Source organism: Alligator mississippiensis, chromosome 14, assembly GCF_030867095.1.
Source record: "Alligator mississippiensis isolate rAllMis1 chromosome 14, rAllMis1, whole genome shotgun sequence".
NCBI classification, from domain to species: Eukaryota; Metazoa; Chordata; order Crocodylia; family Alligatoridae; genus Alligator; species Alligator mississippiensis.
Window position 1 is genome coordinate 40988330 of NC_081837.1, and position 26703 is coordinate 41015032.

General features: G+C 54.9%; 1 protein-coding gene across 3 annotated transcripts in view; it reads left to right on the forward strand.

The window, feature by feature from the left end:
- CDK18 (cyclin dependent kinase 18) overlaps positions 1 to 26703 on the forward strand; it is a 50663-nt gene that overhangs the window by 11126 nt on the left and 12834 nt on the right. For 2 of the 3 annotated variants that reach the window (XM_006259890.4, XM_019477269.2), the window contains exons 2-8: positions 13666 to 13821; positions 21360 to 21496; positions 21727 to 21852; positions 24234 to 24290; positions 24555 to 24669; positions 25157 to 25251; positions 26103 to 26165. In XM_006259890.4, coding sequence (XP_006259952.2) covers positions 13698 to 13821; positions 21360 to 21496; positions 21727 to 21852; positions 24234 to 24290; positions 24555 to 24669; positions 25157 to 25251; positions 26103 to 26165 — 717 coding nt within the window. In that variant the 5' untranslated portion in view covers positions 13666 to 13697. Of the gene's footprint in view, positions 1 to 2443; positions 2796 to 13665; positions 13822 to 21359; positions 21497 to 21726; positions 21853 to 24233; positions 24291 to 24554; positions 24670 to 25156; positions 25252 to 26102; positions 26166 to 26703 lie in introns of those variants that run through there. The other variant, XM_019477268.2, reaches the window with a different exon arrangement.

The window sequence follows — 26703 nt, forward strand, 5'->3', positions numbered from 1 at the left end:
AGGCCCCCAGGAGCACTCAAGTCCCTGCAAGAAAGCCTTTGAGCTGGGGGGATGCCCGTGACATCTGCATGTCAGGAGAAGTTGATCTGTAAAGGAGCCGCTTTGCCACAATGGAAGCAAGTAACACATCTCACCCAAGCCCTGCCAAGCCCGCTCTGCCAAGCCTGCTCGAGCTGTGGAGCTTGAGGGCAAGTATGCACATTTTGAGTTCATCTGAGGAAGCTGCTTATTCTGCACCAATAACATCTTAAGCAACCTGGCCTCCAGGTAACGCACCTGAGCTACTGCCAAGCTTCCAGCATCAGAACCCAAGTTTTCTCGCAATGGGAACCCCAACAGCTGTCTCTTGGGCTAGGAGGCTTTCATTTCTCCTGCCACCAACCAGCAATAGTCACCGCTGCTTTGGCTGCCAGTCATTGCATGTGCATCCAGAAGGAAAAAGCAGGGCAAAACCCCTGCCGTAAATTCATTGCAACCTGAGAGCAAAGCTGGAAAGACACTGCCGCGTGAGGCAGGTTGGATCCCAGTCATACCTAGTCCGTCCGAGGTTGTTTCTGTAGCAACCCATTTAATGAAGAGCTGCAGATGGGCACAGTAAATATCAGAGGTGCTTTTTTCCAGGGTCTGTGCAGAGCCGCATCTGCACTACAGGGAAAACAGACATGTGGCTGAAGCACTAGATGGGTGTATCAGGACGCCTGGGTTCAGTGATCTGATCTGCTACGACCCTGCTGCATTCCCATACACAATCCACTTAATCTGTCTCTGCGCCTCGGGTTGATGCACCTATAAGATGGAGATGGCATCTAGCAGTCATGCCTAGGTTGAAGGGTCTTTGAGCAGGGCTGCATCTTACTCCTCCTATGTACAGTTTCTGTGCATGTACAAGGCTCCAAACTCTTTCATCTTCCAATGCTCCTGCATTACAAATAGCAAAAGGTGAGAGGGGAGGCAGGAGCCAGCTGGTTCTTAGCTCAGCTTGGGATCGGATCAGATCCACGGAGCTCTCTGGTGGCAGGGGAGAGCCAGCCCAACAGCTTCACTGTTCTGTGGCCCTGTGAGCTCAGGCTGGACAATTGGGATGGGATCTTCTGGCCGTGGGATCTGTGAGCCGCGAGCAGCTTTGCTAGGAATCACGTGGTCCTCTTCCTGCCTCTGCATCACTACTGCTGTGCATCTGATGCAAGTCACTCGTCTTCTCCATGCACCTCGCATGGCATCCAACAGCAGGGCCTGGTTTTCGGCTGGGGTCTCTAGGGATTGCAGCAACAGTACAAATCATTGTAAAGCATCTTGAGAGAGGTGCAGGCAGTTGGCGTCATGAAAGGTCAAGGTCAAAGACCAGCCCACACGTGACTAGCACGATCGAGGGGTGCTGGTGTCATAGCCGATGGCATTCAAGGAATGTGGCCAGTCGCACATCCAGCCACCTTGGGCTCCCCAATGTGAACAATACAGTCGGGTTTCCAGGGCAGCCCCTGGGGAGAGTCCAGAGCCAGGCTCCAGTGCGGGCCATAGCAAGATGCCTTCCAGTGTGTCTGGGCTTTCACACTTGGTTATTGCTTGTATCTGTGATCCTGGGAGGCCAAGTGCTGGGCTGTTACATTCCTCCCTGCGTGGCTGCCCATTGCATTCCCTTCCTAACTAAGAAAAAACCATGTAATGCAAGCACAGGCCATCCAAGGCAAGTACACCACTGGCTTAAGGTTAAATGCCAGCTTAGCTCCATCCTTGGCGAGGCCGCAGAAACACGGTGTTTGCTCACTCCCTGGTCATCATGTGACTGCCACGGAGCTTTAAATAAAACAGATTTGAAACTCTGCTGCAAGGGGGTTTATAGGCCTGATGCTGAACAGTGGTGCTGCTGTCCGCAGACAGAAACCTCCTCACTGCTGCCGCTGCAAGCTGACCCGGGGGCTGCGTCTTCTGTCCGGAGTTTCTTTCTGGCTGCGGACAGATCTGGCCGAGCTCTTAGGGACCGGTTTTTTATAGCCGGATCAGCACACGGCGGCCTGAGCTGATGGGATTTGAATCCTGGATGCATCTGCTCAAGATCTCTCCTGCTCCACCCCCACTTCCCCAGAGCAGTGAAAAAGAGGAGGGCATTTCAGGGCAGCGCTGTGAAGTAAGTCAGGGGGAGCCTCCCTGAAAGAAGTAATAGCAGGGAGACCCAGGTATTTATGGACTAGAGGTGGCTGCATTTTAGTGGCGGGTGGAAATAAATTGCGTGTGAGCATCGACCTGCCAGGCCTTCTCCTCCCACTTTGTATCTGTACATGCTCCGGCTAGTAATGATTTTAATAGGGAAACTACCAATATCTTAGCAAGGCTGTTATTTCAGGGCTGCTACCGTACATACCCGCCGATACCGGCTGAAATGCCTCCCTCCTGCGTGGTGTTTTCATAGCCTTACGGCATTTAATTAGCAGGTTGCAGAGCTCCTTGGACTCTGCTAGATGGCCCTCAGAGCCTTCTGGCGAGGCAGCTGCCTGCCAACTGCTTTCCTGCTAACCAGAGCCAGACGGTCCCTTAATCTGCTGGCAAATCTATGCCTCTGGGCTTCGTCCAGGCTGCTGCTGGGCGATGCAGTCAGGGGACGGGGTAGAGGTGCCTGCAGCACTCCCCACAGCCCTGGAGACCACCGGGATGCTATGGCTGTGCCCTCACTCTCTCCTGGAGTGCCCAGGTGTGTTTTGGGGTGGGGTATCAGCCAGACCTCTGCATCCACGCATGCTGACACAGCCCTCCTGCAGGATCCCAGACGTGAGCGGGACACTGGACTGTGTCGTGTAGAGGTAAGCAAGGCGAGCGAGCTTTGGACCGGGCTGCAGCAGCACAGAGCCCCCCAGCACCGACTCTGCAGAGCGAGTCTTTTTCCGCGTGGAGCCGAGGGCTGTAGAAAAGAGTGCTAATATTTGCCATTCCAGGCCGAGCTCGTGATCCTGGAGAAAGAGAGGATTTCTCCTCCCTCCCACAGCCTCGGTGGGACTAATAAAACCCGGCTCTCTGTGAGCCAGTGTCTACGCTGAGACCTCTGCGCAGTTAGTAAGCCAGGGAGACTGGGAGCTCTGTGTGGGCTGGAGAGTGAAAGCTCTAATTAAAAACAAAGAAAATAGCAATTACTGGGAGGCAGGGAAGCAGGCAGGCAGCCGACACAGCCTGCATCGTGTGGGGGCGGGAATCTCCCAGCTGCCCAGCTTCACCCACGGGGGCTGGAAGATGCTGCAGGGAAGAGGATGATGGTTCTTGACATCTCCCATGCCAGCGGGGTCTTTCTCTCACCCACCCACAACCTCCTTCCCAGTGACGGCACGACTGCAGCGTGGTGTAGACACCCCCGGGCTTGCTCAGGTACCCATAGCAGCCTGGCTGCAACAGCATAAAGGTCAGCACAGGCCAGTGGCTTGAGTATTTAACCGGTTCCTGGGATGGATTTTGCAGTCTGCACTGAGCTCTGTTGTGCTGCTGTTGCTGGCTTTCTGCAGTATGGTGCGGCCGCAGCAGCAAGTGCCGGGTAGACATGCCCCTTGCAATATGTAGGAAGAGCTCATGACCCCACTAGAGGATAACTCCTGGAATAGAGAATAGGAGGCTCTGGGTCACTGGGAGTAACTTTCCCTTCATTGTTCTGTACTTGGCATCCTCTGTTTCTCTCTCAAACCACCTGGGAAGTTGGCTGCCAAATGCTATCCACCTGCAGGAGACAATATTTGTTTTGCGTGTTGAAGCATCCTTCATCCAGAAGGATCCCCGAGGCTATGCATTTGCACAGGAACTATTCTACCCGCCGATAATATAATATGCAGCCCCTTCTGGGGTGGCTTGTGACAGCTATTTAACAGTGCACAGCAATGCTCTGTCAGAGGGTAGGGCTGGACATGAGGAACTGCAAAATCCGGTGGAAGGCACAGGAGGAAGCGAAGGTGGCAGAGTGTAACGGAGTGAGCTGCAGTGTGGCCGGGCCGTCAGCTCGCAAAGGGATTTGTGGAGGATGTGTGAGCATCATTAGGCACATTTTTCACAGCGCTGGGAGCTGAGGCACAGCGAGGGGAAATGACTTGCCCCGGATAGCACAGTTCAGACTGTGCCGTTTGATGCTTTGGGGTGAGAGGCATCCCCCAGATGCAAGCGCATTAATCATTTAGTTATAAGGCGCTTGAATGATGTCACGCAAGACAAGTGCTGCAGGACCTGTCTAGGGGCCCTGATTCTGCTGCTTTTTCCTTTTTAATGTTTAGCCCCGGGTGAGATCAGAGCATGGTGCTGTTAGGCACCATACATGTGCATCGTGAGCGAGGACTGGTGTGATCAGCTTGCAGTCCAAACAGAGAGGAGGCTGAGATATTACTTGCCAATAATGGTGTAACTAGGATGGAGGGACTAGGGAAACTGCTCTGAGCATCGACTTGCTGTTGCCCCCGTGCCCTGGGCTGCGGTGCTACAAGGCCACTCCGTGGGTCGGTAGCCCAGTCCGTGGGTCCAGCTGCAATTTAGCTGCAGCAGCACAGAGCTCAGCGTGGCTCATGGAGCTCCAGCAGGTCAATCCTGCCCCTGGAGAAGTCGAGGCAGACTCCTTTTGACTCCAGTGGGGCCAGAATTTCAATCCCGGGCCCCGGATCCCCGTTCAGCCCCATGGTCAGTAGGCCACACGGCCACACTGCAACGGCTGACGGTGCTACTCGAGCTCTCGTCTTGCGAGGGACAGCAGGTGAAACCTGCAAAGTCATCGAATATGCCCAAGAGTTAAATTCCTATAAAGCAGGAATTAGCCGCATAAGACTGAAGTGCATTAGTTGGGACCTTGTGGAAGGTAAGTTCTTGGACGGTAGCAGAAACACCCACACGCTTACGGCCGCGTTACAGTCCAGATCCGTGGCCGGCATAAACCAGCGCAGTTCTCTTGGTTTGAGTGGGGCAGTACCAGTTTGCCCCAGCTGAGTATCTGGCCATTTAATCCCTCCAAAAGAAGGTGCGTACCATGGCAGCACTGACACAACCACCTTTCCTACCGCACAGCAAGAACTCTTCGAGAACAGCAGACAATGGGGGTATTGAACCGGTAACAGCCACTGGCGTGTGACTGGACAAACTGGCTATTAATGGCCTATTGTCGAGCCAGCCAAACACAAGCTACATTCTCCCAGGTTGAACCCCAGGCAGAGAAGCGGCTCCTTGCATTCGGTGGTGCCTTCCCTCATCCCGTCAAGCGCTGGAAGACTGTAACAGAAGGCCATAGTGTGAAGTGCTGACTACACCGCACAGGGCTGCTGGCCGCAGAGAGAAAGGCAGAAGCACAAAGGAAAAAACAAGCCCTCTTTGTGCATGCCTGTTACTGGGCTCATTGTCAGGCCCCGGGGGAACTGGGCTGGAACTGTCTACCCAGCAACGCAGCTCCAGCGCTCCTCCCCAGTCACACCAGCGTGCCCAGCGTGAGTTATGGACTGGCTTGGTAAAGGCTACGGATTCCTTCCTGGGGCGGAGGTTGGACCCCAGACTGGCTTTGCTGCACTGAATCCCACCCGCCTCCCAGCTGCCTTCAAGAGCCCTTTGCCAGGGGGTTGAATCCAAAACGGGGCTGGAAACCCTGTTGTGCTAATTGCTGCATGGGCGGAGAGCGATGAAGATGCCCTGTCTCAAGGAGCTTACAATCGAAGCAAAGGCAGGGACAAGGCAGGGAGCAGTATTGTCCCTGCTGCATGGTGCAGGTGGGAGCCTGTCCTGCCTGGCTCGCCCCTGGCCCTGAGGGGTAGGATGAAGAAAGGGCCATCCCCTGGTCGGGAGAGACACGGTCCAGACTTTCTTGTTCCAGCGAGTGCTCGGCTCCATCCACCAGCCCCGAGATCAAGCCTCCTCCAACGTCCTGCGGGTCTCGTGTAGGCTAATAGGAGCTGCCCGTGCTACCTTCCCTGCAGGAGCACGGCCTTCTGGCAGCGGGGCTTTGTTTCCTGCGTAGCAGTGAAATGTCAAGCCCCCTGACGGGCAGAGCACCGCGGCGGGATGCAGGGAGCTGGCCCTGTTCTCTCCTCTCATCAGGCAGGCACCTCTCCACAGACACCCGGCGGGAGGGGAATGGGGCAAGCAGTGGGCAGAGGCTTTCTCAGATTCCCAGCGGGGCTGCATTGGATTTGTGCTTTGCACATAAGCAGAGACTAGATGCTAGCCCCTAGTACCTGGGGAGAGGAAGAGATTTTAGCAAGGGGCCCTTGGAGCTATTGAAGGTGCAGCTAAGTCTACTGTCCCCCTTGGCCCAAGCCCCCCGTGCTGCCATGCATGTACCGCCCTCGGGCTGCCTCCAGGACCCAGCCCTCCCTATGTTCAGAGGGATGTCAAAAGAAACCACATTCCCGAGCGGGGGTCCACAGCTCTGCCATTCAAGTCCTCATGCTGTTGCTCAGAGCCTGTCTGCCCAGATCAGTCTCGATGAATCTGCTCAGGCATTTAGCATGCACCTGTCCCTGTTTCTGAGCACGCTGTTGGCTTCCTTTAGGATGCTGGGCAGGGTGCACCTGTTCCGGCTGGCCTTGGCCCACAGATGCGTCGCTGGTTATGGGAACAGGGGTCTCGGTGCTTGGCAGAGGGTCTGATGGCAGCAGCGGGGGAAACGAGGCAGGGAGTGGCTGTGGTTTGGAGTTGGGATTTTTTGCTGCCCCTCCAGGAGCCAAGGGGGATCGGCTGCCTTTGCTCTCTCGGGGTTTTCAGCTGCCACAGAGACCAAAATAGCCTCCCGGGTAAATTAAAGCAGCCCCAGGGTGCTCTCCGGGAGCACCTCGCCCTGTCCCCATTCTGCAATGCTTCCTGGGCAGGGACCAGCAGACGGCAGTGCCGGGAGAAGGCTGTATCAGCACCGGAGGAAGCCTCCCATGACTGCTTGCGTCATGGTGCTGGCTCCGGCCCATGCTGAAGGCATGTATCGGGGCCTTCAAATGTTCATGTGACAGCTCTTGCTGCTGGGTACCAGCATGGACAGAGCCACAGACTTGCTGCTCCAAGGCACAGGCCTCTGCTACTTGGGTGGGAGGAGCGCATAGAGAAGTAGCAGCTGTAGTAAACTCTTACTTTCCTTGTCTGCTAGAGAGGAATACCACACACTTAGCAGGGGTGTTGTATGTGTTAGTCTTAGTTCAGTCTGATTTGTCTCCATGCCCAGTTACAGGAGGAGGGCCACATCACCCGCCTTTCTTGATTCATTATTGATTTAGCTCCATAAACACAGGCAGTGCCCTACAATGGGGCTGTTTGCTAAGCAAACAAGAGTCTCTGCTCTGAAAAGTCACCATTCCTCCAGTATTCTCAGCAGTCATGAATAAGTGTCACCTACTAGCCATGGAAATAGTGACCTCCCGAGATAGGCTGGAGTGGGATGGGGGGCAGCTACAGACACTGCTGATGAGCTACTAACTGAGATACTGCTCTCTCGAATTCCCCAGCAGCGCGCGGGGGCTGTTCTGCAGAGGATCCCGGAGAGAATCGTCCGACAATAAGAGCCCAAATATCCAGTGAAGTAGCTTGCTATGAAATACAGAGCACAGTTATTGCTAGAGTTGCTAATATGGCTTCAAAGTCACTATTTAGCAAGCAGTTAAGCACCTTGCACCAGTCAGGGGATTAGCTTTCTGGTCAGGATTCAGGTTTGACATCTGTCAGCAGTTTGCTCCAAATGTTTGCAATGCGACTGGCCAAATTCCAGCCTGAGTGATGATATTTTGCCTTTTGGTACCTAAATTTCCCAGTACTGTTTCACCCAGATTCTTCCCATCCCATCTGACTAGGCTGCACATTGTTGCTGTGTGTTGGTAATTGGGCAATCCTTCTCATCCCAGAAGTGACTGCCTTTCTGTGGCAGCTGTTGTAAATCACTTTGGGGGTGTTTTGGATCCTTTGGGTGGAAAGATATGACGCGAATGCAAGTGAGATTAATATTTTGCTTCCGTAGGGGCTGCCTTGTAAGGTCTAGCTCGCTCTGCTGCAACTGATAAATGCCTCTATATCCTATCTGAGCTGCAGCTAAAACTTATTTAAAGTCACTAGCATCATTGCCTTGAAATCCGGGCAGTGGGAAACAGAGCTCTCCCAGCTCATTAGTGGAGTCTGAGCTGTGGAGTGCCAGAAGCAGAAACTGCAGCTCAGAAGAAATCCAGGCAGAAATAAATGTCCCTGACCTGGGGAAATGAGTGTGCCAGCACACCCGTTGATGCTGTCCCTTGCTTGTGTGCTGCCACGCTGGCTTCTCCGGCAGCTGGCTCTGAAAGGCACTTGTGTAGAGCAGCCCCGACACCCACGATAGCCTTTTGCTTCTCAGACTTTGCAGCTTTAGCCACCAGGGTCTGTTGTCCCCAAGGTGACTCCATGTGCCCCTGCTCCTCACTTGCTCCCATTCCTCCCCTAAATTGGAGTGAGCATCTCCAGTTTCCCATCACATTTGCAAGCTATGGGGGGTGAGGAAGGAGGCAGCTGAGCTAGCAAGACGCTGACTACTGCTTTCCCAAAAGGCCACTCATCTTGAGCACTGCTGGTTGTGGATACTAGGGGCAAAGTTAACACAGCAGAGGGTAGGGAGCGGATCCAGGCGGATCTGGACAGGTCGGAAAAATGGGCAAACGAAATAGGATGCAGTTGAACAAAGACAAGTGCAAAGTGCTGCACCCGGGCAAAAAGAGCCACCAACACACTTACAGGCTGCGGGACGACCTCAGCAGCACAGCAGTGGAAAGGGATCTTGGAGTCATAGTTGACTCCAAGATGAACGTGAGTCAATGTGACGAAGTGATCAACAAGGCTAACCGCACTTTATCATGCATTAGCAGATGCATGACGAACAGGTCCAGGGAAGTGATGCTTCCCCTTTGTCCAGCAGTGGTCAGGCCTCAGTTGAAGTACTGCGTCCAGTTTTAGGCGCCGCACTTCAAGAGGGACACGGAGAATCTTGAGAGGGGTCAGAGGAGGCCACTCGCATGGTCAGAGGCCTGCAGGCAAGGACCTACGAAGAGAGACTGGGGGATCTAGATCTCTTCAGACTTTGCAAGAGAAGGCTGAGAGGTGATCTTGCGGCTGCCTATAAATTCATCGGGGAGGGCAGCGGGGAATAGGAGATGCTCTATTAACTAGGGCATCCGCTGGAGTAACTAGGAGCAGTGGCCACAAATTGATGGAGAGCAGATTCAGGTTGGACATTAGAAAGAACGTATTCACGGGGAGGGTTGCCAGAACCTAGAACGGGCTCCCAAGGGAGGTGGTGCTCTCCCGTACCCTGGGGGTCTTCAAGAGGAGACTGGACAAGCACCTAGCTGCAGTTGTCTGACCCCAGCACTCTTTGCCAAGGGCAGGGGGGTCAGACTCGATGACCTACTGAGGTCCCTTCCAACCCGAACATCTATGAATCTATGATTTGCAGAACAGCCCAGTGCCCAGTAGGTCCCTCTACAATGTCTCCAGCCCAACGGGGTGTCAAGCCCTGCAGAAAATGTATCCCCCTCAGACCTGACACTGCCCCACACCTCTGACCATCATAACCAGCCTGGGCCTCTGGGGACCAAAAGCAAAGGCTGTGTTGGAGATTCAGGCCTTCGGTGTCCCAGACTGAGCCGCACAGTCTAGTGGAAGGTTTGCTGCATGGAAACAAAATGCCCAAAGCCCACACCCTCAAGAGCTGGGCACTGAGTGTGCTAGGCTCGGCCACACATGCCACTGTCCTAGGGCAACACCCTTGTGTAATGCAGCTGGGCTCTGTGGCTTACACTGGTTTGACACAGGAGCAAGCTGCACTGATGTGAGTCACACGGTGCCGTCCGGGAACTGGATCCGTACGAGAGGCGGCCCTTTCCGGCCATGCTGAGCACAGCGGGGTGGAGGGATCTCAGCATAGTGCAACTGTCAAAGGTGCACTCTCTGGGAGGGGGAGAGAGGAAAGAACAAGAACAGCCCCATAAATTTTGGTGTGTGGCATTTTAATTGGGCCCCCTTGCCATGTGTCAGGTGGGTTCATGCTCAGCTGGAGGAAGCAGCTGGGTTTACACGGTGCATGAAGTTGTAAAGATAATGGGCCCAGAATAGCCACATACCTTGCAGGGCAGGCAGCGATAGGCATCCTGGCCATTTCTCTACTGCTATTTTTACCCTCATCCCACTTCCGCTCCCAGCAGGATTATATATAGCAGCTCAACAGAGCTACAGCGTGGGTAGGTGCAGTGAGGGGAAGAGCTCTGGGCGGCACTTTCTGCAGCTCATGATTTCCCAGCACTCAGGTGCTTGTTTCTCTTGAGCCCATGTGCAAGGTGGGAGGGAGAGTGGGGGAGAGACGGGGGCAGGTCCTACCCCATCCCCCTTTCAGCACTTATCCTTTCCCCTTCCCTGACTGCCCTGGAGTCCAGGCTCTTGCAATGACTCCCTCTGGCAGCAACGCAGCAGAGCATAGTCATAGACAAGGGGGCATAAATCCACGCTACAGGGCACCAGCTGGCCTGGGCATGATGGAGACCAGGAAGGCACTTCCCCTGTGGGCAGGTGGCTCTGTAGCTGCAGGGTGCTCTGCAACCACCTTGGACCTTCAGGTACTGAGAGTGTGGCACTTCCTTCTGATGGCTGCACAGAAGAGAGACTCTGGGGAAAATCGGCCTGGAAACAATTAAACGCTTTGTTGGTGTTTCATTTTATTGATATCAATATATTACACTATAAATATATGTATGTTGCTGTGTAATATCTGTCGTTGCAATATAATTAATATGGTAAACATTCAGCACGAGAAAGCCAAGCCCATATGTCTTACCTACATATAAATAATTAAATGCTTCAGCATTTTTAAAGCAAATGAGAAAATCAAATTGGTTCATCTGCGCTGTTTGCTATTAGAAATGTCTTCAGGATTGAAAAACTGAAAAGTTTGGATTTTGGTGAAACTGTTTTCTAGTGGCAGGCTGTTCTGCTGGCAGTTTGGACTAGCTCCTCCGGGAACTATGGACCCCGGAGAATATTCTCCTCTTCCCACGTGTGGAGGACGAGCCACTATAAGTTGCTGCATATCCCCTGCTGCAGAGCTGGATGCTCGCACTGGGCACCTGCACTACTTAATTTTGCAACTCCTTCACCCGTCTCGCCGGGGAGGGGTGGAAGTCCCTTGGTGGGGTACTTTGGAAGCATCTTGTGGTACTGCTTCCCTGCTGGGAGCAGAAAGCAAGGCTGTTGGTGTCAAGTGCTGTCAGTCCGACATCAGGAGGGTTTGAAGCAGGGTGGGTGTGGTGCCTATTGCTACTGGCATCTCATCTTCCTGAACACGTCCTTACCATGAATGATACTGTGATGACGATATTGTAGGTCCCCGTAGTACCACGGATCTCCTGGCACTGTGCATGTGATATATGTGGACAGGGATTGCTGCATGCACAGCTACAATGCAGTCTCCTCCGCTGTGCCTCCCAGCTGCAGCCGCAGCCTGGTGCGCAGTTGTGCAGGGCAAAACGACTGTGGTTAGCACAGCTCAGATGCAGGGCTAGGGCCATCCTGGATGTGGAATTAGCATCTCAGTCTTTCAAAGAGTGACTCGGTCTCCAGAGGTGAGGAACGGTGTTTGCCGAGTGGAAACACCCCATCTTCTGTGGGCGCACATGAAAGTTAGCAGTGCCTGTTGGATGGTAGGTGAGCACACATCACCTGTTAAAGCACTGTTGAGGCTTCTTGTGACATCGTGGGTTTTCTCTGCAGCTCTCCCATCTTCTGGATGACGACTGGAGCCCCATTCCCTGCAGCCTGGACATATGGCTCAAAGGCTAGGGAGCTTGCACTGAGGCAGCTTCACGCAGGGTCAGTGCACATGCCTGGCGTGAGACACATCCCACCAGTTCAACTCCTCGGATGCATGTGAACTCTCCATTCATGGGGCTGGGGAACGGGGAGAAGCAGGTTTGCCGGAGACGTGGGCAGATGCACCCTGGCAATTGAAGAGCTGGGTAAATTCCAAGACCGTCCAAATATCCCAGCCGAGGGCTTGCTCTGGCCACGGGAGGCAGCGTCAGGGAGCGGCGCGGGGCTGATGAGCGAGCAGAATGGGTCCGTGATTGACACATAATCTATTAAGCTTTCGGATGCAGGCATTTTGGCCCCAGCCTCTGCGTTGCCACAGCGACGTGGTGCATTAGCTCCCGGATGCTGCGTCTGATCCCCTTGCTCTGGAACGTGAGAAGTGTTGCTTTGTGCCGATAACCCATCCGAGCGGGGAGGGGGTTTGCACCTGCCTCACCGGGGCGCAGTCATGGGAGCGAGCATGCCGCTACCTGGCTCCAGGGGCGCCAAGGGAGCAGAGCGGGGATGTAGCAGGGCAGGATGCCCGTTCTGCAACCTGGGAGCCAGAGGCTGATTTGCACGTTCAGGTTCCTCTGGGGCTGCAGAATAAGAGTAACAGGAAAAGAGACCAGAGCTGTGATGTGGAGCTGTCTTGCCAGGCAGGCTAGAGGAGGGGGCTTCAGGCCCTGCTGGCAGAAACACCGCGGTGGGGGTATTCTCCTTCACAACAGCCCTTTGCCCAGCCACCCCCACACTCCCCATCTAAATGTGTCGTATCAGGGTTAGGGCTGAGAGATGAGGCTCAGGGCAGTGTCTGTCCTGTCCTCAGTCCCTTGCACCATGACCCGGCCTTCCCTGGCTCTCCAGGGGACCTGGCTGCTAGCTCTCTTTGGAAAAACAGGCCTGGAGCTTGCAGCTCTGCCCAGTGTGGGGGCGATGGGTTAGGGTGGACCAGCCTCTGGCCAGCAGGGTGGGGGCCTGGCTGATTGATTTTGCTGGCCGGAGTCCTATGGCCATCGGCAGCAGCTGCTGGGCCTGCTGCCATTCCCCCCCTCCTTGCTGAGCCACTGTATTGACTCCCCTACGATGGCAAAATAATATGGCCTGTGTCCCAACTGCAGGGCAGAGCGGGAGCGGGCACGGACGGCTCAGGCTAGAAGCCAGCTCTGTCGTGCTGTCACCGGGACGTGGGATATTCAAGGGGAAGCAGCCCTCTGCCCCCATCCACTGAGCTCATGTTGCTGCTGGGTCACGCTTCCGGCTCAGGACCGGCTGGAGCGGCGAGCTGAGACAGAGGGGCATCCGCAGATCACTGTGTGGTGGCGGTCCAGAGCTGGAGGAGTTGTGGGTCAGGACTCCTGTGGTGTGGGGGCTATCCAGGGCTTCAGGAGCAAGGGGGCTGCATGCTGAAGAGCATGGGCAGAGTTGTGCAGGGTCTGCCCTCTCTCTGGCTCGGGGCCGTGCTGTCCCGTCTGTTTTAGAAGCATCAGCCTTTTGCTAGCACAATGCCCTGGGCAATCAAAACAGCGAGAACGCAGCTGTCTGTGTGAGCAGCTCCCAGACCGCGTCCTATCTGCATTACTGAGCTAGGGAGGGATGCAGCCAGAGCCGGGGCAATGAAGGGCAAAGCGGCTTGTAGCATTTGTGATAAGCAGCGCTGCAGCTGGGCTCTGCAGTCGCATCCCAACAACACCCTCACTCTTTGTCCCTCCAGGTTCTCGTCTTTGGGCCTGATGTCCGCGAGGGTGGGGTGCTCCTGACTGCAAACAGCGCTCCAGATGCTTGGGATTCAGAAAGCCAGGCCCTTTGAGCCCAGCTCCAGGCAGGGCTGGCAGTCCCACAGGCAAGCCATGCCCTTCGTCATGCCCCCTCTCTCTCGTCTCCCCGCAGGGCCCTGCCATCCCCCTGCAGCGCCGGAGAAAATGAACAAGATGAAAAACTTCAAGAGGAGGTTTTCCCTCTCGGTTCCCCGGACAGAGACCATCGAGGAGTCGCTGACCGAGTTCACGGAGCAGTTCAACCAGCTCAACAACAGGAAGAATGAAGGTGAGAGGCCGTCGGGTTCAGGACGCGTGCTCCAGCGTGGCCAGCATCCCCTCCAGGCAGAGATAGTCAGGGCCGGTGGGTGCACAGTCTGGGCGTCCCTCCACCTCAGTCCACCTGGCTCCCAGCTGCCTTGAAACGCCCAGAGGCAGCACAAATGCAAACTGGCGGTGTGTGGCCTTGGGTGAGTCACCGCTCTGCTCCGTGCCTCAGTCTCCCCATCTGTGTAATGGGGGTAACCCTTCCCTGTGTGGGGAATGCCTCAGGGGAAAGGCACTGCACAAAGTGCAGAGGAAGGTTATTTATCACCCAAGCCAAGAGCAAAAATGGGGGAGGAACGGCCATGCTGTGGCTAAGACGGCGGTTTCTGAGCGCCTGGGACCCCCAGCCCTGTGGACAAAGAGGCTAAGCAACCTTCTTCAAAGCTGGCTTTCCTCACTGCTGCAGCCTCATGTCCCTGCAGGTCCAGCCTCTGACACTTGTGCAAGCAGGGACATGGCCACCCTGGTCCCCCACGGGGCTGTAATCAGACACAGCCCTTAATTAGGTGCACAGAAGCTGAGGGGATGGAGCAGCAGGGAGCTCGGTGCTGGCCTCAGTCAGCAGCTGCTGCCATGCCTTCCTCAGGGAACGTCAGCCCTGGGCTCATTATCACTGCAGCGCGAGCCCAGGCTGTGTCATGTAATGAGGCAGCTTCCCCGTTCCCTCCCTTTAATGAGATCTCGGCCTGTCTCTGCCTGACCGCCTCCCCTTCCATTTACAAACCACGTCTGCGGCATCCTCCGCACGCTGTCTGCCCTCTCCCGGGGATCTCTGCTCCGGGTGGGACCTGGATGGAGCGGTAGCAAGTGCCGAGCTCAGTTTGCCATGCTCTGGAGTTGGTGACCCTCTTGGGGACCCCCAGTGTAGACCCAGGGGCAGCAGAAGGGCCCAGACCCAGACCCAGGTCGTGTCGCTGTCTGCCAAAGGTGGCAGCCCCCAGGTGGGCCTGGTATCAAGTCCCGGGCTGGGTCTGTGCCCATCCGGGGGTGACATGAGACTTGCTGCAGGTGCAGGGGGTGTCTTTGCCTCCAGAGAGGGCAGAACTGAGTGGGACAGAGCCCAGCACCGGGAGGGAGACTTCCTTCCCCAGCAGATCCTGGTACTAAGCTGCCTTCTACCTCCCCGGTCAATCCCTCGTCCTGCCGCCTGGCGTGCTCTGATCGTCTTCATCGTATGTCCAGTCCGGTTTCTGTATGGTCTGTCCCAATATTCTGCTTCTGCTGTTGGTGTTGCCAAGCCTTGTGGGGTGCATTGCGGTGCTAAGGGCATCTCAGGGGGCCCCTCCACTGTCCATGGCTGCGCCAAGCGTTGTCGGTGTGTGCTTTCCCAGAGCCTGCTCCTTTTCCGCCCAGATCTCTTGATTCAGTCTCTCATGGGTCATAAACAAGTCGGCAAAGTCACCTCCCCGCTGCCTTTACCCTTCTTCTCCTGCAAAGCCGCGACTGCTGTTTATTAAGAGCCCTGACAGCTGCATTTCTCTGTTGCGTCTCTTCAGCCCTCCACCCACAGATGGCATTTCATAAACCCCTGGCTGCTGGGAGCTCCTTGCTGCAGCAGCGGGCCAGACTGCCTGGGCAGAGCATTAGCAAATGGAAGAGGATCAGCACAGGTACCAAAAGACCTTGCAGCCTGCAGGCGTGACTTGAAGCCCATTGAAGGCAATAGTTACCTTCCCAGTGGTCCTTAGGTGTCGGAGTTAGTGCATGTTGGGGTTCAGAAAGGAGTGTGCATTGCTGGAGGGGAACAGGACAGCATTACATCACTAATTTGTCTCGCTAAGAAGTGGGGTTTGCAAGCAGGAAATAGGTGAGGAAGCTGCATCTAGAACGTGCCCCAAATGGCTGGACCACTAAACGCTGCCTGGGTTTGAGTTTGGATGTGAATTCTCCTTGGTCACGTTGCATAGCTCTACAGAGGGGTTATATAATGCCACCAATGAAGACTGGGTCTCAGAGTTCACAGTGTGAGTGCATTGCTATCCTGTTCTTTAAATGGGGTACATCTTAGCCGAAGCATGTGTACTGCCACGTCTGCCTACAGAGGCATTTTCCTTTATGTTTTTCTGCATTGTTCCACTTTGCATTGAGCCCCTTATCAGCCGGCTCGAAGGAGGGGGAAGGGAGCCTGGAGGCCCCATGGCTGCCCTGCGTGAGCTGCAGCTGGGGGTCGAGCCAGTGACACATAACAGAACGGCTGGACAAGAAGATGTCTTGAGGTCTGTTCTCAAGAGGCTGCATCAGGCAGACAGAGCCGCGGCAGCCTGGGTCTTGGGGCACTTGGGCTTCTCCTGGAGCAGGCAGAAATCTTGCCGGGAGCTTGTCGGCACAGTAGGAAGCCCCAGCAGCTTTCTCCTTCCTGCCTTCGCTCCTGACCCCGAGGCCAATAAGGAAAGGACTGAAAGAAACAGAGCTGACAAGTGGAAAAGCAAACAGCTTCCCCCACTGGGTACACCCAGTCCCAGACAATGTCACCCCAGCGCCGTCCAACGGTGCCAGGGAGGGAAGAGGCAGCTGGGCCGGGTGTGATATCCTGAGTGCCCTGCGGGAGGGACATCCAGAACTCCTCCATCCCACAGCGGCCCCTTTGCAGCCCTGCTGGAGAGCTTGCTAGTCCAGAAGCCCTCCCAAGAGGCACATCAAGGCACGCAGACATGGCAGCGATATGCCCTGCCCAGCACGCAGGTACAGGCAGGTGCTGGACTGGGCCAGGCTGGGGGAACAGTTCCTGTCCCTGGCATGTGATTCAAAACCTAAGCATTTGGCTGAGATAGCATAGCTTGGGCCTCAGGGTTGCAACAAGGACCTCCTCATGGTGCACAAAAGGGAAGTGGAGGAGGTGACATCTGCCTGAGTCTGCAGCCAGCCTAAAACAGTAGCTCTGGGAGAGATCTACACTGGGATATTGCCTCTGAAGTCTGGTGGTGCCTACTGAATGTCAGCCTAGTTAACTGGTTTTCAGGCACGAAAGGAGTAGGAGCATAGCAGGAAGGCCAGCTCAGTGCTGGGCAAAGCATCCTAGCTGGTGCCCCTGGTACCTGAAGCCTGGGTTGTAGACAGAGCTGTCCAGGTCCCAACACTTACTTTTCCCCCAGTCTGATGCCCGGGGGCAACAGTGCAGACCTAGGGATCTGAAACCCTCACACCTTTCCTCTTTCCCTGTGCACTGGGCTGGAAAAGGGGTGTTATCCTGCTTGTTCAGACAAATTTCTCCACCCTGGGACATGGAGGTTGAGTCCAGGTCATTCCTGTGGCACCAGGAGAATTAGCTGCATCATTTCCACCTCCGATCAGGCCTGCTTTGAGGTCTGGTTCACCATTGCCTTATGCAGTCAGTGAAAAGGGGGTAAAAAAGGCATTGTAACCACAGAGCACCCATCAGCACCAGGGGAGACTGGGATCCAGGGGAGAATTAGGGCCTGGCATTTTACTGGGTACAGGTCATGCCACAGGCATGTGAATCATGTCTACACCAGGGTTTACCCCAGGGCAGCTCCTGCCCTGGATGATATCTGAAGGCAGACAAAGCTTCATCACACTGGCTGCAAACCCAGAATAGCTCCCAAATTGCAATGGTGCAAACCAGAGCCCACGTGGGCATGCAGAACACAAGGCAGAGAGAGGAACAATGGCGAGAGGCAGGAAAGGAGATGGATAATCCAAGATCTGAGGGATCTTGGCCTTGCAAGCTTAATAGCGATTTAAGCAGAGAGTTTGTACTTAGCAGAGTCATTAAAAGTTGTAACTCAGGCAGGCAGCGGAGGGTGCTGGCCCCATTCTGTGGGAGATCAAAGCTTGTTTTGGCAGTGGCAATGTTTAAATGTATTTATATAAAAAAAAAAAAAAGAGCAGGAGGCTCATCAAAAGCAGCTGCACTGTCTGCGGTCTCGCTTTAATTTGCTTTGATATCCCAGGCAGCCTCATTATTCCCCGGGTGTCAGGGCCCACTGTAAGCCACATGAAAAGCAGAGCAGAATCAAGCAGGCCCTTGCTTGGGCCCTGGCATCATCTCCATCGCACGCCAGGCACACCCAGCGGGCCAGCGTCATCGCTGCTGCAGCAACAACTCCTCGCGCCACTGCCTGGTCGGGTCTGCAGTCCTCTTCACCGCTGCGCAGGGACCACGGGGCAGACGTGGGCTGAACTGGCATGAGGTGTGTGAGCCGCTCTAGCCCGGGGGCATCAAACTCATTCAGGGTGGGGCGAGGTCAGACGTCAGCCTCCTCTGCAAGATGGGGGCAGGGATAGATGCTCAGACTTTCAGACTCCTCTCAGGCCTCAGATCCGTCCCTGGCATTGCTGGGAGGTGTGCACAGACAGCCAGGGAGAATAAAGCTTTTGTGAACTAATTGCAGCCTAGGGCATACACTCCTGTTGTCACCTTTCAGCATCACCCTGCTCCCTTCTTTCCTCCTTTCTCCCCTCCTTCCTCAAGCTTCAGGACTCTTCTCTTCCTTTTGCAGCCCCTTTCCTGCAGCTCCCACAGGCTTCGCGCTCTCCCACATCCCATTGCAGTGTCACCAGGGGACTGGTGCCGCTGGAGGAAGGGGGAGCTGGCAGTAGGGTCCCAAGGTGCCGTCGTTTCTGGCTATCTGTAAGCTCAGGCCTACCTTCAGGTCATACTCATTTTGCATCTGGAAGGTTTTCTCCACCACCTGGGCCCACAGACACCTTTGTAACATGGGATCTGGGATCCTGAAGCATCTGTACCTGGAGTCCCTGGAGTGCACTTGGCAGAGGCAGTGTGTAAAGGACTGTAACCCTCTGACACGTGCTCTCCGGGACAAGAGTTCTCTGTCAGCAGAAGTGGCGCGTGCCCCGGTGTTCACAACTGGAGCCCCCAGGTCTGATCCCTGCAGGCGAGCAATGAAGTCTCCGTGCACCTGTCCAGGTTTCTGCCACTGGGTCCTGTGGGCTGGGTTAAGGATTGTGGATGCACGCACTGAACCGCAAGATGACTTGCTGCTAGCTAGCTTCCTTCTGGTATGGGCTGCCTTGCTTGCAAGGACCTGGGGCTTCTCTGCACTCAGGAAAATTAATCCAAATTCAACGGGTTGGTTAGCGAGCATTACATCCCATGTAGACACATTCAGCATAGCCTTAATTCCATTTAGTTTAATTTACTTTGCAAGAGAATTAAGAAAAATCAAATTAAGGCCCCTCTAAACCTGAATGAGGCTGTTCACACAGAGGTTTAATGTAATTTAACTGATCCACTTTAATTCCAGCCTTGATTTACTTTGGATTTGTTTTGCTGGCTGTCCCCTGGCAGAGAAGCCCTCAGAGGCGGGATGCAGTTTCTCTAGGCAGCTGTGGGAGGAAGGCTGTTCCCTGCCTTGTGCAAGCTCTGGTTGGGAATCCACCCCGCAGACATCCCCCTGCACCCTCAGGGTCTCGCTGCAGCAGCAGTGGTATCAGGAAACTACCCCTGCCTCCAGACACGTCTCTCTGGGTCATTCATCTGCTGCGTCTCGTCCCTCATCCCCTCAACGTGGCAGCTCAAGCCAGGCGCAGCTCCGATCCGCGCCCTGTGAAAGCAGGCGCTCTCGCTCCAGTGCCCGGCAGTGAGATCATCCCCAGCTGTCGGAACAGATTGGAGTCAGCACAGTGACATCCACGTTTGCAGCCGCGGCGGCAGGCTGGGTCCGCGCGGCTCTCAGCTAGGGGAAGTGGCATGTCAGCAGCAGGAGGGGCCGGGGCCGCCCTGGGCTCTGGTTTTGGTCCCACGCAGGAATTCCTGTGCTGACACTTTGCTTTCCCTTGCTCGGCTGTGGTGTGTGGCTGGACGCAGCCGCCATCGACTGTCTCATCTCCTGGGGCAAGTAGAACGCATCGGGTCCGGCTTGTAGTGGTCACCGGGTCAAATACCACCAGGCCTGGGCACGGAGGGGGTGCTCCCAGGTCCTGGAGCTAGGCAGGGCGGGCAATTAGAGAGGCTTTGGGTCCAGATACCCCTGAAGCGCAGTCTGGATGGGGCCATTCTGAGCTCATAGGATAACTTCAGGCCAGCGAATCCCACCTCTAGACACATAACCAGAACAGGAGCAAGAAAGGTGTTTGAACCAAATGCCAGGTTGGCATTGCCTGCTCTTCATGCATACCACGTCCCTAAAGCTACAACCGTGTGATCTTGTAGGTGCTTTGTTCCTTCTCTCCTCCTCCCCTATGCTCATAGCGCCTGGTAGCATCTGACTGTGGCATTTGTAGCATCTGTAGTTTCTCACATGGGGCAGGTACCTAATTATAATCAGTATTAACACCGAGCCCTGCCCAAAGCCCTAGAGTTTTGTCTAAGGCACTTGCCTTGCAGCTACCGAGGTACCAAGGGTGCAAAAACATTGTCCCGGGTTTGCTGAAAGCCTTTTCTTAGGAGTCAGGTGTCTTCATCTGTCCCCTCAAGAGTATTTTGACTCCTCTTTAAAGGGTTATGCTTGGTTGGGAAGGTGTCTGCCTAGTAGACAAGGCTGTTCGAGTGCCTCTCCTGGAAGCAGCGCCCTGGTGAATTTGGAGGAGCTATTTCACCGGGACTCGGGTGACCTGTGCTGAACTTGCTCAGATGTTTTGCTGAGCTGCTGTCTGCGTCTCTGAGCTCGGGAGCTTCCTAGCAACCAGCCGTTAATTACAGACCGAGGGGCTTCAAGTGCAAACCTCACACTGGAGGCCAGGGAGAGCTTTATGGCTTGTATTGTTCTGATTTCCTGCTCCTTTCATGGCTCTTTGGGCTTGATGGTGCTTCACACTGGTAATCCCACGGGAGGAGTCATTGTTCAGACTGCTCGGCTTTCGAGAGCACTCGGGTGCTGTAGAGCCATTTCTCAGCGCTGCGTAACTTGCTGAGATTGCATCCTCTCCCAGGGTTTGCTGGCTGGTTGCTGCAGTAAAAGACTGTCTGTCTGACTTCTTTAATCCCAAACCCCTGGGCCTCTGCAAGGAATGACAGCCCCAGGAGCTGTTGGCTCGCTCTGTGGGCCAGGACCCATCTCTCGCTCTGTGTTTGCACAGCACCTTGCACGGCGGGGTCCTGGTTGGCTCCAGGGGCCTGGGGGGACTAAGGCAGTCCATACTGCATATGGCGTGTGACACCGGTTGTGGTGACTTAGCATCAGAGCCAGTTTCCTATGCCCAGGATGAAGAGCTGGCCTCACTGGTGCTGTGTGGGGTGTGGGCTAATGGACAGAGCACTGAAGGGGGCCTTTACAGACCTGGGCTCCCTTCCCAGGTAACCTTGGACAATCCATTTCCTTTTCTGTGCCTCAGTTTTCCCATCTGTAAAATGGGGTGACGATGCAGGCTTTCTTCTAAAGCATGGAAAGATATGGTGTAGAAGGTAGGGGCTGAAGAGACTTACCCAGGGCCAGAGAGGGGAACAGTGTTAGGTCTCGAGTCCTTTGCTCCCAGCCCCATGCTTGGACTCAGCAGCAGACAGTGGTTGCCCTGGCTATTGAGAAGTGCTGCCTTTGTGACACCTTCCAGGCACTCAGTCTTTCCCTTCTCTCCCATCAGACATAGCTCACGGGCACCTGCAGCTGGGCAGGGACTTCCAGGCGGACCCGACCTCCATTTCCCTGTCAGAGGTGGAGGGCCAGTCCCCGACAACTGTACGCTACCGGAACAACAACCAACGCCGCTTCTCCATGGAGGCAAGTACAGGCTGGGGCTGGGGCTGGGGCTGGGGCTGGGGCCAGGCAGTGTATGGAGGTGGGATGGCTGGCATGGGCAGGGAGTGCACGGAGGGGCGACTTTGCTGTTCTCACGGCGGGGGTAGCCACGTGGCATGCGGTGGGGATGGCTGGGCAAGCTTCCCAGGTTCAGGGCACAGGTCTGCAGGTTCTTGGCCGGAAAGCTCACTCTGTGCCGGCCTGGCTTGCAGGACGTCAGCAAGCGGCTCTCCCTCCCCGTGGACATCCGCCTGCCCCCGGAGTTCCTGCAGAAGCTGCAGATGCACAGCCCCGAGTTCCCCAAGCCCCTCAGCAGGATGTCTCGGCGGGCATCCCTGGTGAGTCCCACCACACCGGGGATCCGGGCAGGGGAGGGTCATGCCCGGCTCGTCGCACCTTGGAGCCCAGGCCCTGCATGTGGCCATGCCCATTCGTGTCCACACACTCTGGGGTCCTTGCTCACACCTGCCAGGTCTTTGCCTCTACACCTATACCTCTATGCACCCGTCAGAGTGCTCCCAGCTGTGCAAAGTCCACACCAAGGCATGTGAATCCTTATCTTCCTGTACCCACAAGCCTACACTCACACATATAAATGTTCATTCTGCTTGGGCCTGCACTCCCAGAGGCGTGCACTCCACACATGTGTACATGCTCAGCCCTGGCATGCAAATCCCTCATGCATGCTGCAACACAGCATGTACAAGAGTGAGAGCCCAGGGCCTTCTTTGCAGATAGGCCAGGCTGCGTCCCATTGAATAGGAACTTTCTCGGCTGGGAGGGAGGCTGTTGGCTGACAGCCAGTAACTCACATTCACCTGCACGGACTTTTCTGCCTGGTGAATAAAATATGCATAGAAGAAGCAAATGTATCATTAATATTCATAACCCTGTAAATGAATAATGAATGTTCCTGTAGAAGGCGCCGTAGTCGTGAAGTTTATAGGGCCTCTGATCACATTCAGTCTGCATTACCCGCTGTTATTATCCCTGCCAGCTGAGCGAGACAAACTATCAACACATCCATTCAAGGCGGGTGGGTTTGTTCAGGCATAGGTGCTGACTTATTTTTGCCGAGGGGTGAACCTAAGATGATGGACATGAGGAAAGTTTTAAGCGTTTTGGGTGACAGCCCTCTTCCCAAGTGCGGGGAGGGGGGAGGCCCATACTCAGCATCTCTGTGTTCAGGGCACTGGAAGTAGAGTTAATGGCACCATTTACTGCCCCAGTCATCAGGTCCAACGCACCCTACATCAGCAGCCAAGCTACCCCCCTCCACATTTGGTGGCTGGAGGGAAATGCAGGTGTGGGTCCCAGCCCAGGTCAACAGCCCAGCTCCATGTCATTCAAACACTCTGGCACTGAATGGGGTGGGGAGGGGTGATAATGGAGGTCTTTGACCCTATGGGCCCTGGAGGCAGGACTGTGCTCTGGAGACAGCTTCTCCAGGGCAGGGCAGAGCAGGGCAAGGAAGCAATTCCCCCAGTGGGGAGCAGAGTGGGGGCTAGCCACCCTTATCACAATCCTTGGGGATTATCAATGATCATCCCCAGCACCTGCCACCAGCAACACACATACATCACTTCCCAGGCAGCTCCCATGGGTCTTTATTCTAAATGAAATAGGAAATAATATTATCCTCTGGTCCCAAGGCAGCACTCCTCCAGGGCTGATGCCTGCACCTCCGCACAGGGCGCTGGCTGCCTGACAGCTGTCCCTCCAGCACCACCTGCCGAGGGCAGACATATACAGCACAAAGCAGGGCACCTCCATACCCCACCAAGGCTGGAGCTCTGTTGTGTCAGGGCTGCTCAGACGTGGTAGCCCCGTGCTTCTCAACCAGGGTGCAGTGGGAAACAAAGCCATGGGGCAATTCGATGACTTCATAGAAAGGTAGGGTTGGAGGGGAGCTCAGGAGGTCACATCTAGTCTGACCCCCTGCTCAAAGCAGGACCAGCCCCAGCTGCATCATCCCAAACCTGCTGCAGGACTCTGCCAAGTCCCAGGGAATTAAGACCTGATCTCCTGGGTCCTAATTCAGCCCTTTGACCCCAAAGCTGTCCTGCTTATGACTGAGTAAATGAGAGTGTGAGTCTCCACGATCCTGGGAAGAGTAACCATCCAAGTGCCTCTCTCGCACTTGATTCAGAGAGCCCCTGGCATGGAGGGAACGGCTTCTGGTAACAGCCAGTGTGTAGGGAATGATTTTTTTCCATGCACATTAAATGTCTCTGCTGGAAGGGGCCTCAAAATCCAGCCAGCCTTGAATGCAGACGTGGCTGCTCAGATGCCAAGATGATGGGTGAGGCAGGGACAGGCGGAGAGAATGAGGAAGGCATGACAGGAGCCAGAGCACTGGGAGGCAATATATCGAGCCGCATCCACACTGCAGCAAACAAGGCTCCCTGCGATGATGAAGTTAATAGCTTGCGTCATTGTTCCATGGATGGGGGAAGCAGGTATCATCTGTTTTCCTTAAGCACCCAGTCCATGGTGTTTCTTTCTGATTGATTGGCTGCCTAGATGGCTGCGCTTCTCCAGCAGACAGTGATGTACACTGTGTATCTAGAGCTCCCGCCCCAGCTTGCAAACACCTGACTTGATTTATCTCTCCCAAAGCTGTTATTGTCTGGCCTCCTTGATGTGACCTTCAGCTGTGGGGTTACATCTTTCCTAGGAGAGGATCTGTCCTGCTGACGTTCTTCCCTTTTCTTTGCAGTCAGATATCGGATTTGGGAAGCTGGAAACCTACGTTAAATTGGACAAGCTGGGCGAGGTAAGCACAAATCCTCTCAAGGGTTTAGCAGACAAACTGCAAAAGGCAGCCCAGATCCAGGCTTCCTCAAGGTCTGGGTGTGTTTGGACCCGGGGATCTGGGTCGGGACCAGACGTTGCATTCTCCGAGCCCTCCGCCATGAGTCACCCGCTGCTCCAATTGCTCCTCTGCATGCAGGTTTTCCGCTTTGTGCTGGCAAAGTAAAGGCACGCACCGGCCTCTGGACATGAGTGCCCAAGCTCCATGTCTCTCTCCTTCCCACAGGGCACCTATGCCACTGTCTTTAAGGGGCGCAGCAAGCTGACAGAGAACCTGGTGGCTCTGAAAGAGATCCGTCTGGAGCATGAAGAAGGGGCCCCCTGCACAGCTATAAGGGAGGGTAAGGAGCAGTGGGCATTTTCTGAGTGGAAGGGCCTCACAAGCATGAAGAAGAGGGTGCCTTTAGCTAGTAGAGAGCAGATTTAGACTGGACATTAGGAAGAACTTCTTCACAGTTCGAGTGGCCAAGGTTTGGAACGGGCTCCCAAGGGAGGTGGTGCTCTCCCCTACCCTGGGGGTCTTCAAGAGGAGGTTAGACGAGTATCTAGCTGGGGTCACCTAGACCCAGCACTCTTTCCTGCTTATGCAGGGGGTCGGACTTGATGATCTATTGAGGTCCCTTCCGACCCTAACATCTATGAATCTATGAAGAGTTATTGCTGAGCCAGAGTGAATGGGCAGTCCAGCTAGCCAGGACCTTCTTTCATTTGCCAGGCAATGATGCCCTTTCATGAGGGTGTCGGAGCAAGCCAGCCCAGCCTACCCTCTGGCAACAAAGCATGGCCGCGGGGGTTTCTAATGGCTAATGCCATCTCCTTGTTTTGCAGTCTCGCTCCTGAAGAACCTGAAGCACGCAAACATTGTGACCCTGCATGATATCATTCACACAGAGCGATCCCTCACCCTTGTCTTCGAGTACCTGGTGAGTGGATGGGCTGTGTGCCTCGGGGTGGGATTTGCCGAGCTGCACTGGCCCCCTTCCTCCTATGACCCGGAGTGAGGGAGCTCGTGCCTCACTGCAGCTGGGTGCAAGATAAATAGCGGGGAGGATTGCAATAGTTTACCTACTTGAAAGGTTTAAGTCAATTAGTGAAAAACAGGGAAAGTTTCCCACTAATTTTATCCAATATTTCCTGATTTTTCATCACCTCTCATTATTTGCACTTTGCTCCTGGAAAACACAGGTCAGACCCATTCACCCACAGACCTCTGCACAGAGCCCATTGCAATGTCTGGACCATTAACTGAAAGGAGGAAGGCAGCCTTTTTCCAGCCCCGTGTCCCAGCTCATCATCCGCTCACGTGCTAGAGTCAGCCCCAACCGGGTGGGTTTGGTAGCAATACCAGCTGCCTTAGCAGACATTGTGGCACGCAGCAGGTTCTGGGTTGCCTGGCTTCACCTCCATTGCATAGCTGCCTATAGGTCTTCAAACACCTAGACGCCTTGTCTGAGCTCACATGTGCCTGGGTGGCCGATGGGGAAAGGCCTTGCAGGCCTATCCTCAAAACCCTGCTGTGGCTTGTACAAAGGTTAGGTTGGGGCAAAATTAGCCAGATCGTCTGGCCAGACATGCAGGAGGTCAGGCTAGATGATGGTAAAGCTCCCTCTGGCCACACATGCTGTGGGCACATTACAGTTGTTAGTGGGCTTTAACCCTCTGGGTTCCTACCAGCATCCTGCCCACCCCAGAGAAGTCCCATTTGGTGCCTGGAGCTGGCTTGGGGTCCATCTGAACATAGATGCTTACTCATGGTACACCCTTGTTGTTGCAGGACAATGACCTCAAACAGTACCTGGACAACTGTGGGAACCTGATGAGCACGCACAACGTGAAGGTGAGAGCAAGAGCTGTCAGGAAGGAGAGTGTCAGAAGCTCCCAAGGGACTCGGTGTCATGTGGCTGGCTTGTTGAGCACATGGGGAACCGAGCCAAGGAGGGACAAGGGGCATCACAGGCTTGGATATGCATGCTCATTGTCCAGCTTTTCCCTTTTGGGTGCATCCGCTTGTATTTCTCATGTGCGAGTCTGATCTCCCGTGGCAGCACCTGGCTGGAGCCCTCTGAAGCTCCCTGCTGTTTTTCTGAGGTCCTAATAGCCTCAAACGATTTGGTGTCCTTTGCACACTATGTTCAGACCCGCTTCTGAATCCCTGATAAGCAGAAGAAGGATCTGTCTGTCGTGCCTCTCATCCACATTGTCCTGGACAGCTTTGTTTCCCTCGCGGCGTCTTGCTGATCATGTTTAGAGAGTCGCACCAGAGACTCTGCCCCGCTCTTAATGTAGTATCGAGCCTGGCGTTTAGCTGGAGGCAGCTGAGGACACTGATTTAAGAGCTAGATTTAATTGCATAAGCAAAAGACAAAGCAAAGAGA